Source organism: Sciurus carolinensis, chromosome 14 (assembly GCF_902686445.1).
Source record: "Sciurus carolinensis chromosome 14, mSciCar1.2, whole genome shotgun sequence".
Classification (NCBI taxonomy): Eukaryota; Metazoa; Chordata; class Mammalia; order Rodentia; family Sciuridae; genus Sciurus; species Sciurus carolinensis.
This window is the reverse complement of record NC_062226.1, coordinates 7,024,928-7,036,563: the sequence shown is the minus strand read 5'-3', so window position 1 is coordinate 7,036,563 and position 11,636 is coordinate 7,024,928. Positions and strand designations below refer to the sequence as shown.

The 11,636-nt window shown below is 45.8% G+C and overlaps 1 protein-coding gene and 1 pseudogene across 11 annotated transcripts in view; one reads left to right on the top strand and one right to left on the bottom strand.

Annotated features, from left to right (window-relative positions):
* Positions 1–331: 331 nt before the first annotated feature.
* Positions 332–11,636, top strand: part of Odf2 (outer dense fiber of sperm tails 2) — a 37,951-nt gene continuing 26,646 nt past the window's right edge. For 3 of the 11 annotated variants that reach the window (XM_047524744.1, XM_047524743.1, XM_047524752.1), the window contains exons 1-4: positions 332–495; positions 3,287–3,377; positions 4,537–4,704; positions 4,969–5,094. In XM_047524744.1, coding sequence (XP_047380700.1) covers positions 332–495; positions 3,287–3,377; positions 4,537–4,704; positions 4,969–5,094 — 549 coding nt within the window. Of the gene's footprint in view, positions 496–1,524; positions 1,760–3,110; positions 3,378–4,536; positions 4,705–4,968; positions 5,095–11,636 lie in introns of those variants that run through there. The other 8 variants (XM_047524749.1, XM_047524748.1, XM_047524753.1 and 5 more) reach the window with 8 other exon arrangements.
* Positions 10,284–10,384, bottom strand: LOC124965094 (uncharacterized; annotated as a pseudogene).

Here is an 11,636-nt window from a genome sequence, read left to right as displayed (position 1 = left end):
CAGCGCGCAGCCTCGGCGACTAACTTGTTCTGTGACCCCTCTGGGCCTGGTTTCCTAGGATGAATCCCAGGGAGCGCGTTGAGGCTTGGATGCTGAATTCTGGGAATCCGGAGGACCCGAGGATGGGAAAATGGCAGAGTGGGCAGCGGGTCCCTAAACCGATGGGCAAGACCCAGCAGGCCCGCTGGAGGCGTCGCGCGTCTCCCTGGCGACGGGACGCGTGGCCCGGAAGTGGGCGGAGCGTCACGAGGGGCGGGGCATCTCTGTGACGCCCGGGGCTGGGTCTAAATGGCGAAACCCGAGCGGCTCCGGGGGGGGTTTGAACTGGCCAATGGGCGAGCTGCCGACCGGGTGTCGGAAAAGGAGGCGGAAGCGGGGAGGAGCCGCCGCCGGAGCCGGACTGCATCCGCCGCGGCGTCTCCATGGCACGTCCCTGGCCACCGACTTCAACGACTTCATAAGGAGGCGTTTCTGGGCGCAGCCGTGTCGCTCCTGGTGAGAGGCCGCCGGCAAGCCGGACAGAGCGCTCCGGGTGTCCCCGCGGCAAGTCGCCCGTTCCCGCCCCTGGCGCGGCCGACCCCCGCGGGTCCTCCGGCCGGTCCTGCGGTTCCCCGCCGGTCGCGCCGGGTCTGGGCCTCTGGCGCGCTCGTCCCCTCCTGTCAGAACCCGACCCCGCCCCGCCCACCGGCGCGGGGCTTCTCCTCCCGCTAACGGGCGGGCCGGCCGCCTAGCTCCTCTCCCGGCCGTCGGCGGGGCTCTGCCCCCTCCTCTGCTGCCCTCGGGCAGGGCTTCGCCCCTTTCTCTATGGGCAGAAACTGGTTCCCTCTTGCCCGCTGGTGGGTGGCCGTCCCTTCCATCCACGTCGGAGGCTGGCCCCTCGCTCTCTTGCCCGTCGGCGGGCATCGCCCGGTCACTTCCTCCCTGCGGGCCTCGGCACAGCAGTTAGGCGTGGGCAGCTCGGTCCCCTGACTTCTCCGGGCCGCCCAGGGGCCTCACCCGGCGTGCCGCCCGCTGCCTGCACAGCCCGGCGTCTAGTCCTTCTAACTGGGATAAGCCCCAGCCGGCCTCTGCTGCGCCTGGGGGCGCGGTCCCCAGCAGTCCCGGTGCCCACTCGCGGCCGAGCGCCCCTTGCCCCGAAGCCTCCGCGCTTCCCTCCTTCAAATACTATTGGTCCTCCCGGGTATCTGTTCTGCCGGGAACGCCCCTTCTCCTAGGAGACAGTTGCCCCGGCCCCGCCCCGAATATCCCTCCAGCTCCCTGCCGGGTTCCCGCCCCTTGGGGGCCCACTTGGGGCCTAGCGGTTCTCACCGGCCCTCCTCGCACGCCAGCCAGCCCTCAGGTTTTTCCCCTGGTAGTCACCCACCCTCCCTTCCGGGCGGGGTCCGGGCATGGGATCCTTTCCCTCGGAGCTCCACCCTCCCCCTACCCTACCCGGGCAACCGAGCTCCCCTCACCTGCCTACCGGCTGCCCACCTGGCGCCCTGCAGGTTGCTCAGCCTCTCCTATCTCCCCCCACTTTGGCAGGACAGTTGCTGTGCGACTTGGACAGTAGAGGAGCGCCTCCCAAGTTTTCATCCAACTGCCACCCCCCAAGCTTCCACCCTCCTCCCCTCAGAGAGGACGTTTGATGCCGGGCCCCTGAGATTCTCATTGACAAGCCCCTCTGGGTCCCCCTGAGCAGAGCCTGCTGACCCAATTGCCCACCTTTGCGGCTTTGATGCCTAGCCATGTCTGCCTCATCCTCAGGCGGCTCCCCCAGGTACTGCCAATGTGGGGGGTACCTCTGCCACAGGGCAGGGAAAGGTGGTCAGGGGTCCCCTGGCAGGCTTGCAGGAAGCTTCTTTTTTTCAACTTCCCTGTTCTGTGTACTGAAAATCTGAACTCAAACACTTAAAAATCATTTTTAAAGGGGAGGAGGAAAGAAATGAACACACACCGTCCCACCTTTGCTTCCCCTTCTCCCTTCCCCAAGTGTCGCAGCTTCCTGGTAGCAAACAGGGTCACCCTTGTTGTCTTAGGAGTACTAAACTCTGAGCGTTTTTAAAAGGATGCCTGATGTAAATAAGTATGATGTTGGAGGAGGATGCATAGTTAGCAAGTTGCTGATGGAATCCAGGTGGCTTGATGGCCTTTCCCAAAACTTGGTTTTTAAGTGGACAGAAATGTTGTGGGGGAGGGGCTGCCTTCCCCTTTGGTGTTCCTTGGCTAAATGATTAGTAGGGCTCAATAAATATTTTTTTCCATTTTTTTAACCCAAGGTGTGATATACAAATAGCATAAAATGCATGTCACAGTGCTTGATTATTTTTATGTTGCATTATTTCCCCCAAGAACTTGTAGAGGAGGGCAAGATGATATTCGGGGATGTCAGGAAACAGTAGGATGGATCAAATGATCATTCCAAGACTCCGCTTATCTTGGAATTACATGTACTGCCAGATTTTGGAGTAGATTAAATGTTTTTTGTCTTTGCAAGTCTGGTGCTGGGCTATGTGTGTATAAGAAAGGTGAATTACACAGGACGTAAAGAAAAACAATCCCCTTCTCCCTTGTTCTTTGACCCTTAAAGTGTAGCAGGTGGAATATTTTGGAAAGTAGGTACTTTTTCATCCTCTTGGGTGAATATCTGGGCCTTAATTTTGAGCTTGAGTCACAGTGACTTTGTTCCTCAACTGAAAGAAGTGCTATTCTCTTTCTCTCTTTTTTTTTGGGTACCCAGCGTCGTTTAACCACTGAGCCACATCCCCAGCCCTTTTAAATATTTTATTAGAGAAAGGGTTGTTGCTGAGTTACTCAGGGCCTGGCTAAGTTGCTGAGGTTGACTTTGAACTCACAATCCTTCCTCAGCCTTTCCAGTCACTCTGGCTCTGTTCTCTTTGTGTTATTCATTCACTGAGTGTTTCTCCAGAGTGACATCAGCTCCAGGCACAATTCTGGGGATTGTCATACTTGTCCAAAGTAGCACCTTCGCTGGTCTCAGATACTGCCTGCTTTTTGTCACCTAACAGGCTGACAGCTAAGCTTCTCAGCAAAAGGTCACAATACATGTGATGCGATGGCAGGTTAAAAGGCCAGCTATCCAAATGCCCTTCACCCTGTTTCCATCCTGCTGTTAGGCACACCATGCGTGTGTGGTGCTCATTTTCAGGGAGCTGAGGGATTCTAGACTGGCTCTCCTGGCTGTGAACTCGTTAGGCACCACATGCAGTGTATAGTCTTCAGAGATTTAAGAAAGAAGAAAGACCTAGTTTTCTGCTTATAATCTGGTTCTTGTGCCCGGGTACAGGTTTCCATCGTGTGGGAAGAACGGAGTAACAAGTCTCACGCAGAAAAAGGTCTTGAGAACACCTTGTGGCGCACCCAGTGTAACTGTGACGGTAGGTGACATGAGCAGCCCTCTCCGGTCTGTGATCCACCCAGAAATGCTTCTGCACATCTTTCCCTAGGAACTCTGTACCATGCTGTTGTGGCCCAAATGTTCTGCATAGTGCTGTTGCGTATACCCTGCTGATTTTACTATTTTTTTCCTCCTGTGATAAGCCTGCCACGTGTGAGAGGTTCATCTTAACATTGTCCTTCCAGGCAAATTCCAAAATCTTAAGACAGCTTTTTGAAAAAAGGAAAGGAAAAATAAATATATAAAAAATTTTATTTTATTTTTTTGTTTTTGCAGTGTTGGGAATTGAACTCAGGGCCCTGCATATGTGAGGCAAGTGCTCTGCCACTAAGCTATATCCCCATCCCCTAGAAGAAAATTTTAAAAAGATTGAGGGGAGGGGATAGGAGCAGGCAGTAGGCACAGGTATGTAGCTGGGATTCTTCCTTTCTCGTCTTTGGCATTTCTGCTGACTTTCTATTTTTTTTTTTTTTTTTTTGCGGTGCTGGGGATCGAACCTAGGGCCTTGTGCTTGTAAGGCACTCTACCAACTGAGCTATATCCCCAGTCCTATTTTTTTTTTTTTAATATATATTTTTTTATAATATTAAAAATTTTTTTTAGATTTTGATAGACCTTTATTTTTATTCATTTATTTATATGCAGTGCTGAGAATTGAACCCAGTGCCTCACACATGCTAGGCAAGCGCTCCCCCACTGAGCCTCAACTCCAGACCCTGGCTTTCTATTTTAAGTCTCTTACCTGCCTGCTATCTGATTATTGTGCATTCTAACCATTTTGTATATTTTCCATGCTAATCTGCATGCACTGTAGAAGGATCCACCTGCTTTCTAGCTGAGCTACACCAAATCGGAGAAGGAGCTCTGCATTCTGGCAGGCTTGGAAGGCAGTTCAGCTCAAGGAGACCTAGGGTCTACATTTGGGCTCCCTCATAGAACCGGTGGGTCTTGCAGACCCCTCTCTTGGGTGAACCTGGGTCTTCCTGGTGGTTTTCAGCTAGAATCTCTGTGGGAGCCTACCGAATGATACTCCTGCCTTGGTTCCTGCCTGCATGCTAGTAGTTGGTAGCTGTCCTGCTCGCTTGGTGGCTAGGCTTTCATTGGTCCCCAGAGACTGTGAGCTCTATTTTTATGCCCAGTTTACTGTCCACAGATCAACCTTTTTTGTGTTGCTCTCCCCCGCCTGCCAGAAGCAAACCATGAAGGACCGCTCTTCAACTCCCCCCTTACATGTTCACGTGGATGAAAACACCCCTGTCCATGTCCACATAAAAAAACTCCCGAAACCACCAGCGACCAGCACCCAGGTAGGAGCATGCCAGCGGGCGAGGTAACAGCTGTGGATCAGGGTGCTACCTCCCGGCCCAGCCTCCTCGTGCGCTTCTAACTCCAAAGGTTGGAAGACTATTCCAGAAGTCACTTGCCTGGTTAGAAGGTAGGCGCCTGTTATTTGGCAGCAACAGCAGTAACCTTAGTCAGGAGAGGTGCCCCTGCAGAGTTGGAGGTGCATGCCACCAACATGACACTGCATCTGGGCATGGAGGTGACCCTGGGTTTGTCCCTTTCAACAGAAATCTCATAAGCGCGGAATGAAAGGGGACACCGTGAATGTGCGGCGGAGTGTCCGGGTGAAAACCAAGGTACCTTGGATGCCCCCTGGAAAATCATCTTCCCGTCATGTGGGATGCAAGTGGGAGGTAGGCTCATTCTTGTTCAGGCTTTTCTTCTCGGACTGGTCAGATTCTTGCAGGCCTGAAACTCGGTGTGACTCAGGGTCATCTGTGGCTGCTGGAGACATCCTAATAGGCCCTGTTTACCGAGCACCTTGCTAAACCCTGAAGTATGTGGCTCTTCTCAAGTCCTTACAATACTGCTATGTGGTAGGTTCTGCTTTCCCAGGTTAGAAATTAGGAAACTGTGTTCAGAGAGAACTGATTTATTTATTCCAGAGAAAATAGCAGAGATGAAGTTAAGACTCAGGGTGTCTTCTTCTAGAGGCTAGACTTGTAGCCTCTGCTTTGCATGTGAGAAGCCATGTATATTTCCTCATGTATCTCTTATAGTACCTGGAGCAATATATAAAGCAGTACATACACACATCAGCATATACCTATCTAAGAACACATTGCCTCTTTGAAGGAAGTCCCTATTAAGGACCATAGTGGTATCCCAAAGATGCTACTTTTTCAAAACCACTTTTGGAAGTGTCCTGGGGAATAATTATCTTCAGTAATAGTGACTAAGAGAACTAGTGTCTTTTTTTTTTTTTTGTCAGTCACATCTTAACATGTTTTGTTTTTCTCTTTCACCCACCCACTATCCACCTATCTATTCGTTCACCCTTCAATCCATCCATCCATCCGTTTATCCGTTCAACTACCTATCACCCACTCTCTACCATCTACTCACCCACCAGTCCACCAACCCATCCATCCATTATCTATCCATGCAGTAATTCAGCACATATTTATTGAGAGTCACACCATGTACTACTGGACATTGGGGTTACAGCTACAAACTGGACAGATGTCTCTTTACTCTTACTTTCTCATCAATTGTAACCAAAAGACTCAATGATAAGACAGGGCTAAGAGCCTTTTTGCTGTGTTTTGAAAAAAGATCTCATTATTTCTTTTCTTTTCTTTTTCTTTTTTTTTTTGGCGGTGCTGGGGATCGAACCCAGGGCCTTGTGCTTGCAAGACAAGCACTCTACCGTCTGAGCTATCTCCCCAGCCCAAGATGTCATTATTGGGACAAGTGAAGACCTTAGGACTGCTTTGCTGACGCTTTATTTATTTTGAAATTTCATTCTTTTTCCTATAGTTGCCTTTTTTTTTTTTTTTAAACTTAGGGATGCTTAACCATTGAGTCACATCCCCAGCCTTTTTATTTTATATTTTGAGACAGCATCTTACTAAGTTGCTTAGGGCCTCACTAAGTTGCTGAGGCTGGCCTCAAACTTGTGATCCTTTTGCCTCAACCTGCCAAGTTGCTAGTATTCCAATTCTGCACCACCATGCCAAGCTACTTTTTTTTTTTTGGCAGTACTAGAAATTGAACCCAGGGCCTTGTACATGCTAGGCAAGTGCTCTGCCTCTGAGCTACATCACCAGCTAGTTTGTTACTTTTAAAATTAGAAATCTTTTATTTATTTATTTTTTTGGTACCCAGGATTGAACCTAGGGGCACTTAACCACTGAGCCACACCACCAGCTCTTTAATTGTACTTTACTTAGAAACAGGGTCTTGCTAAATTGCTTAGAGCCTCACTAAGTTGCTAAGGCTGACTTTGAATTCTGGATCCTCCCAAGATGCTGGGATTATAGACATAAGTCACCATGCCAGAATACTTTTAAAATTTTCTTTGGCAGTACTGGAAATTGAATCCAGGACCCTGTACGTGCTAGGCAAGCGCTCTATCTCAGTTACATCCCCAACCAATTTGTTACTTTTACAATTAGAAATCAAAAACAAAAGTTATATTCTGATATTCATAGTCACACATCATAGTTTTGACTCTTATTTACTAGTTTATCCCTGAAAGACAAAAGGAATTAGGGTAGTCAGGAATAAATGGAAAGTGTTCTGACCAGTATATGACAGATTGGAATTTGGTTGGGGCTGGGATTTAGCTCCATGGTAGGACTCATACTTAGCTTGCGTGAAGCCCTGGGTTCAATTCCCAGCACCCCACCACCAAAAAAGAGAAAGATTGGAATTAAAATGCTCTCTGACCTTTTGTACTATTCATATATCACTAATAATTATTGAAATTTAATTTGAAGATACTATTTATTTTAAAAGAAACAGACAATGGGCTATCATTTTTATTGAATAGAAAAAAGTTTAAAAGATTATAAATATCCTGTATCATCAGGCATATGGAGTTATAAAGAATCTTTTCAGACATTTTTGATGGACTTGTTAAACTGATTTGACTGTTCTGTAGGCATTTATGTAGTTGGATACCATCAATCTATAGTTCTATCCAAGAATTTTTCCTCAAAAAGCATAGAGAAGTACTGAGGTCTGTTTTTAGAAATCGTTTACTCTTTACCACTTATAGGTTACAGAAAAGTTGGAAGCAACTTAAATGTCTGTTGGGGATTTTGGTTAAATTATGATATATCCATATAGTGAAATACCTACCACACAGCCATACAAAGATATTTGAGAGATGCTTGTACATGATAATGAAGCACAGAGAGATATACAGCGTGTAGAGTTTGGCCCTATTTGTACAGAAAAAGGGTGTCTCTGTATGTGTATGCATGTGTTTTTATGGGCAGCATTTCTAGGAAGAAGCAGTAAGCAGTGATTACTTCTGGACTATGGCAGGCTTTTCTGTTATACTTTATTTTTTGTATTGGGGATTGGACCCAGGAGTTTGCTCTGCTATTTTATTTTTTGTGACCTATTTAAATTTATTTACAATAAATATAATGTATTTTATAATTAAAAATGCCTTATAGGGGTCAGGGATGTGACTGTGGTGGAGAGCTTGCCTGGTGTGTGTGAGGGCCTGGGTTCAATCTCCAGCACTGAAATAAATAAACAGGTAAATAAATAAATAAAAATGCCATTTATTTATTTACTTATTCAGTACTGGGGATTGAACCCAGGGATGCTTAACCAATGAGCCACATCCCCAGCCCTTTTAATTTTTATCTCAAATCAGTTTGAGACAGGTTCTCACTGAGTTACTTAGGACCTTACTGAGTTGCTGAGGCTGACTTTGAACTTGTGATCCTTCTACTGCAGCCTCTGAGTTGCTGGGATCACAGGCCTGTGCTACCGTGCCCAGCAAAAATGCCTTTTATTTTTATTTTTTTCCTTTTTTTCCCAGGTGCTGGGGATTCAAACCCGGGTCGGTACACATGGGACACATGCACTCTATAAGATGAGCTATTCGCTCACAAAAAATGCCTTTTAAAAAAATGAAAAGACTAGGTAATTTTAAAAGTATTCATCAAAGAGATGCTGCTGGCTGTGAAAATTGACTTCCTGTTGACATGGTTTGCTAGGAATGATGATCCCCTCTGGAAAGCTCAATGCTAACTCCAGTTCTGTGGCCACAGATCCTAGAACTGGGCTGGGGAGATAGCTCAGTCCGTAGAGTGCTTGCCTTGCATGCACAAGGCCCTGGGTTCGAACCCCAGTACCGCGCAAAAAAAAAAAAAAAAAAAAAGAATCCTAGAACTGGAGGGTCCAGAGAGGTGATTAGTCGAAGCTAGCTCAGCTGCTCAAACAGTGGCTGTCTTTTGCTTTCCCTTTTGGATCTGCCCCTTTCTACTTCCCAGTGGCGGTATGTGTTCCTAGGAAGACCTTGCCTGACCTTTTCCATTATGAACAAAAGGAAAAAGATCCCAGGAGGTGGAAGTTTGGGGGTAGAGCTGGAAATGGAGATTAGAAGTTTCTGTGTGCATGTGGGATTCTTGTTTGAATTAATTAATTAATTAATCAATTTATTTTTATACTGGGTATCCAACCTGGAACCTGTCCATGCTTACCACATGCTCTGCCACAGAGCTCTACCCCTAGCCCTTGTTATTATCTTTGGGAGAATGGAGATCTAGGATTTTTCTTTTCCCAGTTATTGAAAATGATCCATTCTTCTTATGGAAATTTGTGGACATAGAAAAACATACAATCACCTGTAATTCTATTCAGATTGGTTACTGTTATGTAAAAAGTTTTTGTTGAAAACTATAGGGAACTTGCACACCTAAGCATATCGCTCCTTGCGTCTCTCAATGCACTGGTCGAAACTGAATGTACCTGTGCGGCCAGCCCCTGCTTCCTGGAATCTGCCCGTTGGCCTATTCTTATCACTGTCTCTTTGTCATCCCCAAAGTAGCAACAGCCCTGGTTCATTTACTATCACATTTTATCCTATGCATGATTTTGTTGTTATTTTGTGACGCTGGGAATCAAACCAGGACCTAACACATGCTAGGCAAGTGTTCTACTTTTGAGCTACATCCCTATCCCATTACTATTGGTTTTTAAAATAGACTTGTAGTGGGCTGGGGTTGTGGCTTAGTGGTAGAGAATTTGCCTAGCACTGGGTTTGATTGTCAACACCACATAAAATAAATAATAGATAAAATAAAGGCACCGTGTCCATCTACAACTAAAAAATAAAATAAAATAGAGTTGTAGTTACATGTTCTGAAATTTTCCCCTTTACATGATCTTTTCTTAGGGGGATACTCATTTTTTTTTTTTTTTTTTTGGTTATTTTGTTTTTTTGTTTTTGTTTTGTTTTTGGTACTGGGGAATTGAACCCAAGGGTGCTTTACCATGAGGTCATATGCCTAACCCACTTTATTTTTTATTTTGAGACTGTGTCTCCTTTAGTTGCGTAGGGCCTCATTAAGAGGCTGGCCCTGAATTTATGATCCTCTGGAGTCACTGAGATTACAGGTGTGCGCCACCCCACCTAGCTGGAATACTCATTCTTTTTGCTTTTAGAAAGAATGGGATCAGCAAGGTGCAGTAGTACATGCAGCTCTGGAGGCTGAGGCAGAAGGATTGCGAGTTCAAAGCCAGTCTCAACAACTTAGCAAGGCTTTAAGCAACTCAGCAAGACCCTGTCTCCAAATAAATTACAAAAAAAGGCTAGGGATGTGGTTCAGTGGTTAAGTGCTCCTGGGTTCAATCCCCAGTACCAAAACAAGAAGAAATAATGGGATCATACCTCATTCATGTTTGCATACTGCACTTTATTTTGTTCCTGAGATGGTGTCTCACTGTGTTGCCCACCCTGATCTCAAACCTTTGGACTGAAGTGTTCCTCCTACTCAGTCTCCCAGGGAGCTGGAACTACAAGCATGTGCCACTGTAACCCATCATTGCAAGTTATTTTTATTTTATTTGAATTTTTAAAAATATGAAACACGTCACAAAGTTGCGTGTCATTCTTGCACAGTGGCCATGCTGATCTTTACTATATTGTTGTAATTTTATTTTGTTGGCAAAGCAAACAACTGCACATTATTTTGAAAGGCAGCATTCCATTATATGTACATTTGTACCATTGTGTATTCAATCAATAGTTTTTTCTCATACATTTAGCTATATCCTTGCTTTGAATTTAAATACCAACTCATGGTCTTGGTATCTTCTCTCTTTTTTTTTTAATACTAGGAAAGAAACACTTCTATTTATATGTACATGATAATGTGATTGGACTATCATATCAAAGGAAAACTTGGCAAACTTTACATTTTATCTAATCTGTGATTATGATGGGATATTTGCTGGTATCTTCTCATAAAGGAAAAAGATAACATTTGAACAGGTTGTTTGAAAACAGTGAAGAAACTCTTTAGTATTTTGTTGTTGTTGTTGTTCTGAGAGGGGGTGTAGCTGTGTTTTCCAGGCTGTTGTTGAACTCCCAACCTCATATTATCCTCCTTCCTCAGCCTCCTGACTAGCTGGGATTCCAGGCACAGTCTCATTATTTCTTTTTCTTTTTTTTCCCTTCAGTATTGGGGATTGAACTTGGCCTCTTACATGCTAGGCAAGTGCTCTACTTCTGAGATACATCCTTAAGCTTTTTGTATTTTAATATAGGGTCTTGCTAAGTTGCCCAAGTTGGCCTAAAATTTGCAATCCTCCTGCCATAGTCTCCTGAGCAGCCAGGCTTGCATGTGAGCACCACCATGCCCATTTCAGTCTTAGTATTCTTTTTTTGAGGAGGGTACTGGGGGTTGAACCCGGGGGCATTTTGCCACTGAGCTACATCCCCAGTCCTTTTTATTTTTATTTTGAGACAGAGACTTGGTAAGTTGCTGAGGTCTTACAAAATTGCTGAGGCTGGCCTTGAACTTAAGATCCTCTTGCTTCAGGTTCCCCAGTAGCTAGGATTACAGACATATGCCACTGCTCCTGGCTCAATCTTAGTATGCTTTTTTTTTTTTTTTTTTGGTACCAGGGATTGAACCCAGGGGCACTTAACCACTGAGCCACATCCCCAGCCCTTTTTAATATTTTATTTAGAGACAGGATCTCTTTGAGTTGCTTAGGGCCTAAGTTGCTGAGGCTGACCTTGAACTCATAATCTTCCCGCCTCAGCCTCCCAAACTGCTGGGATTACAGTTGTGCACCACCACGCCCAGCTCAGTTTTCATTTAGTATTAATAAATCCCCAGAAATAGAAGCACAGGGACAAAGAGCACATGATCTTTATTAATTGTACTGAATAGGATTGCTCGTGTCACAATTACCTCTTATC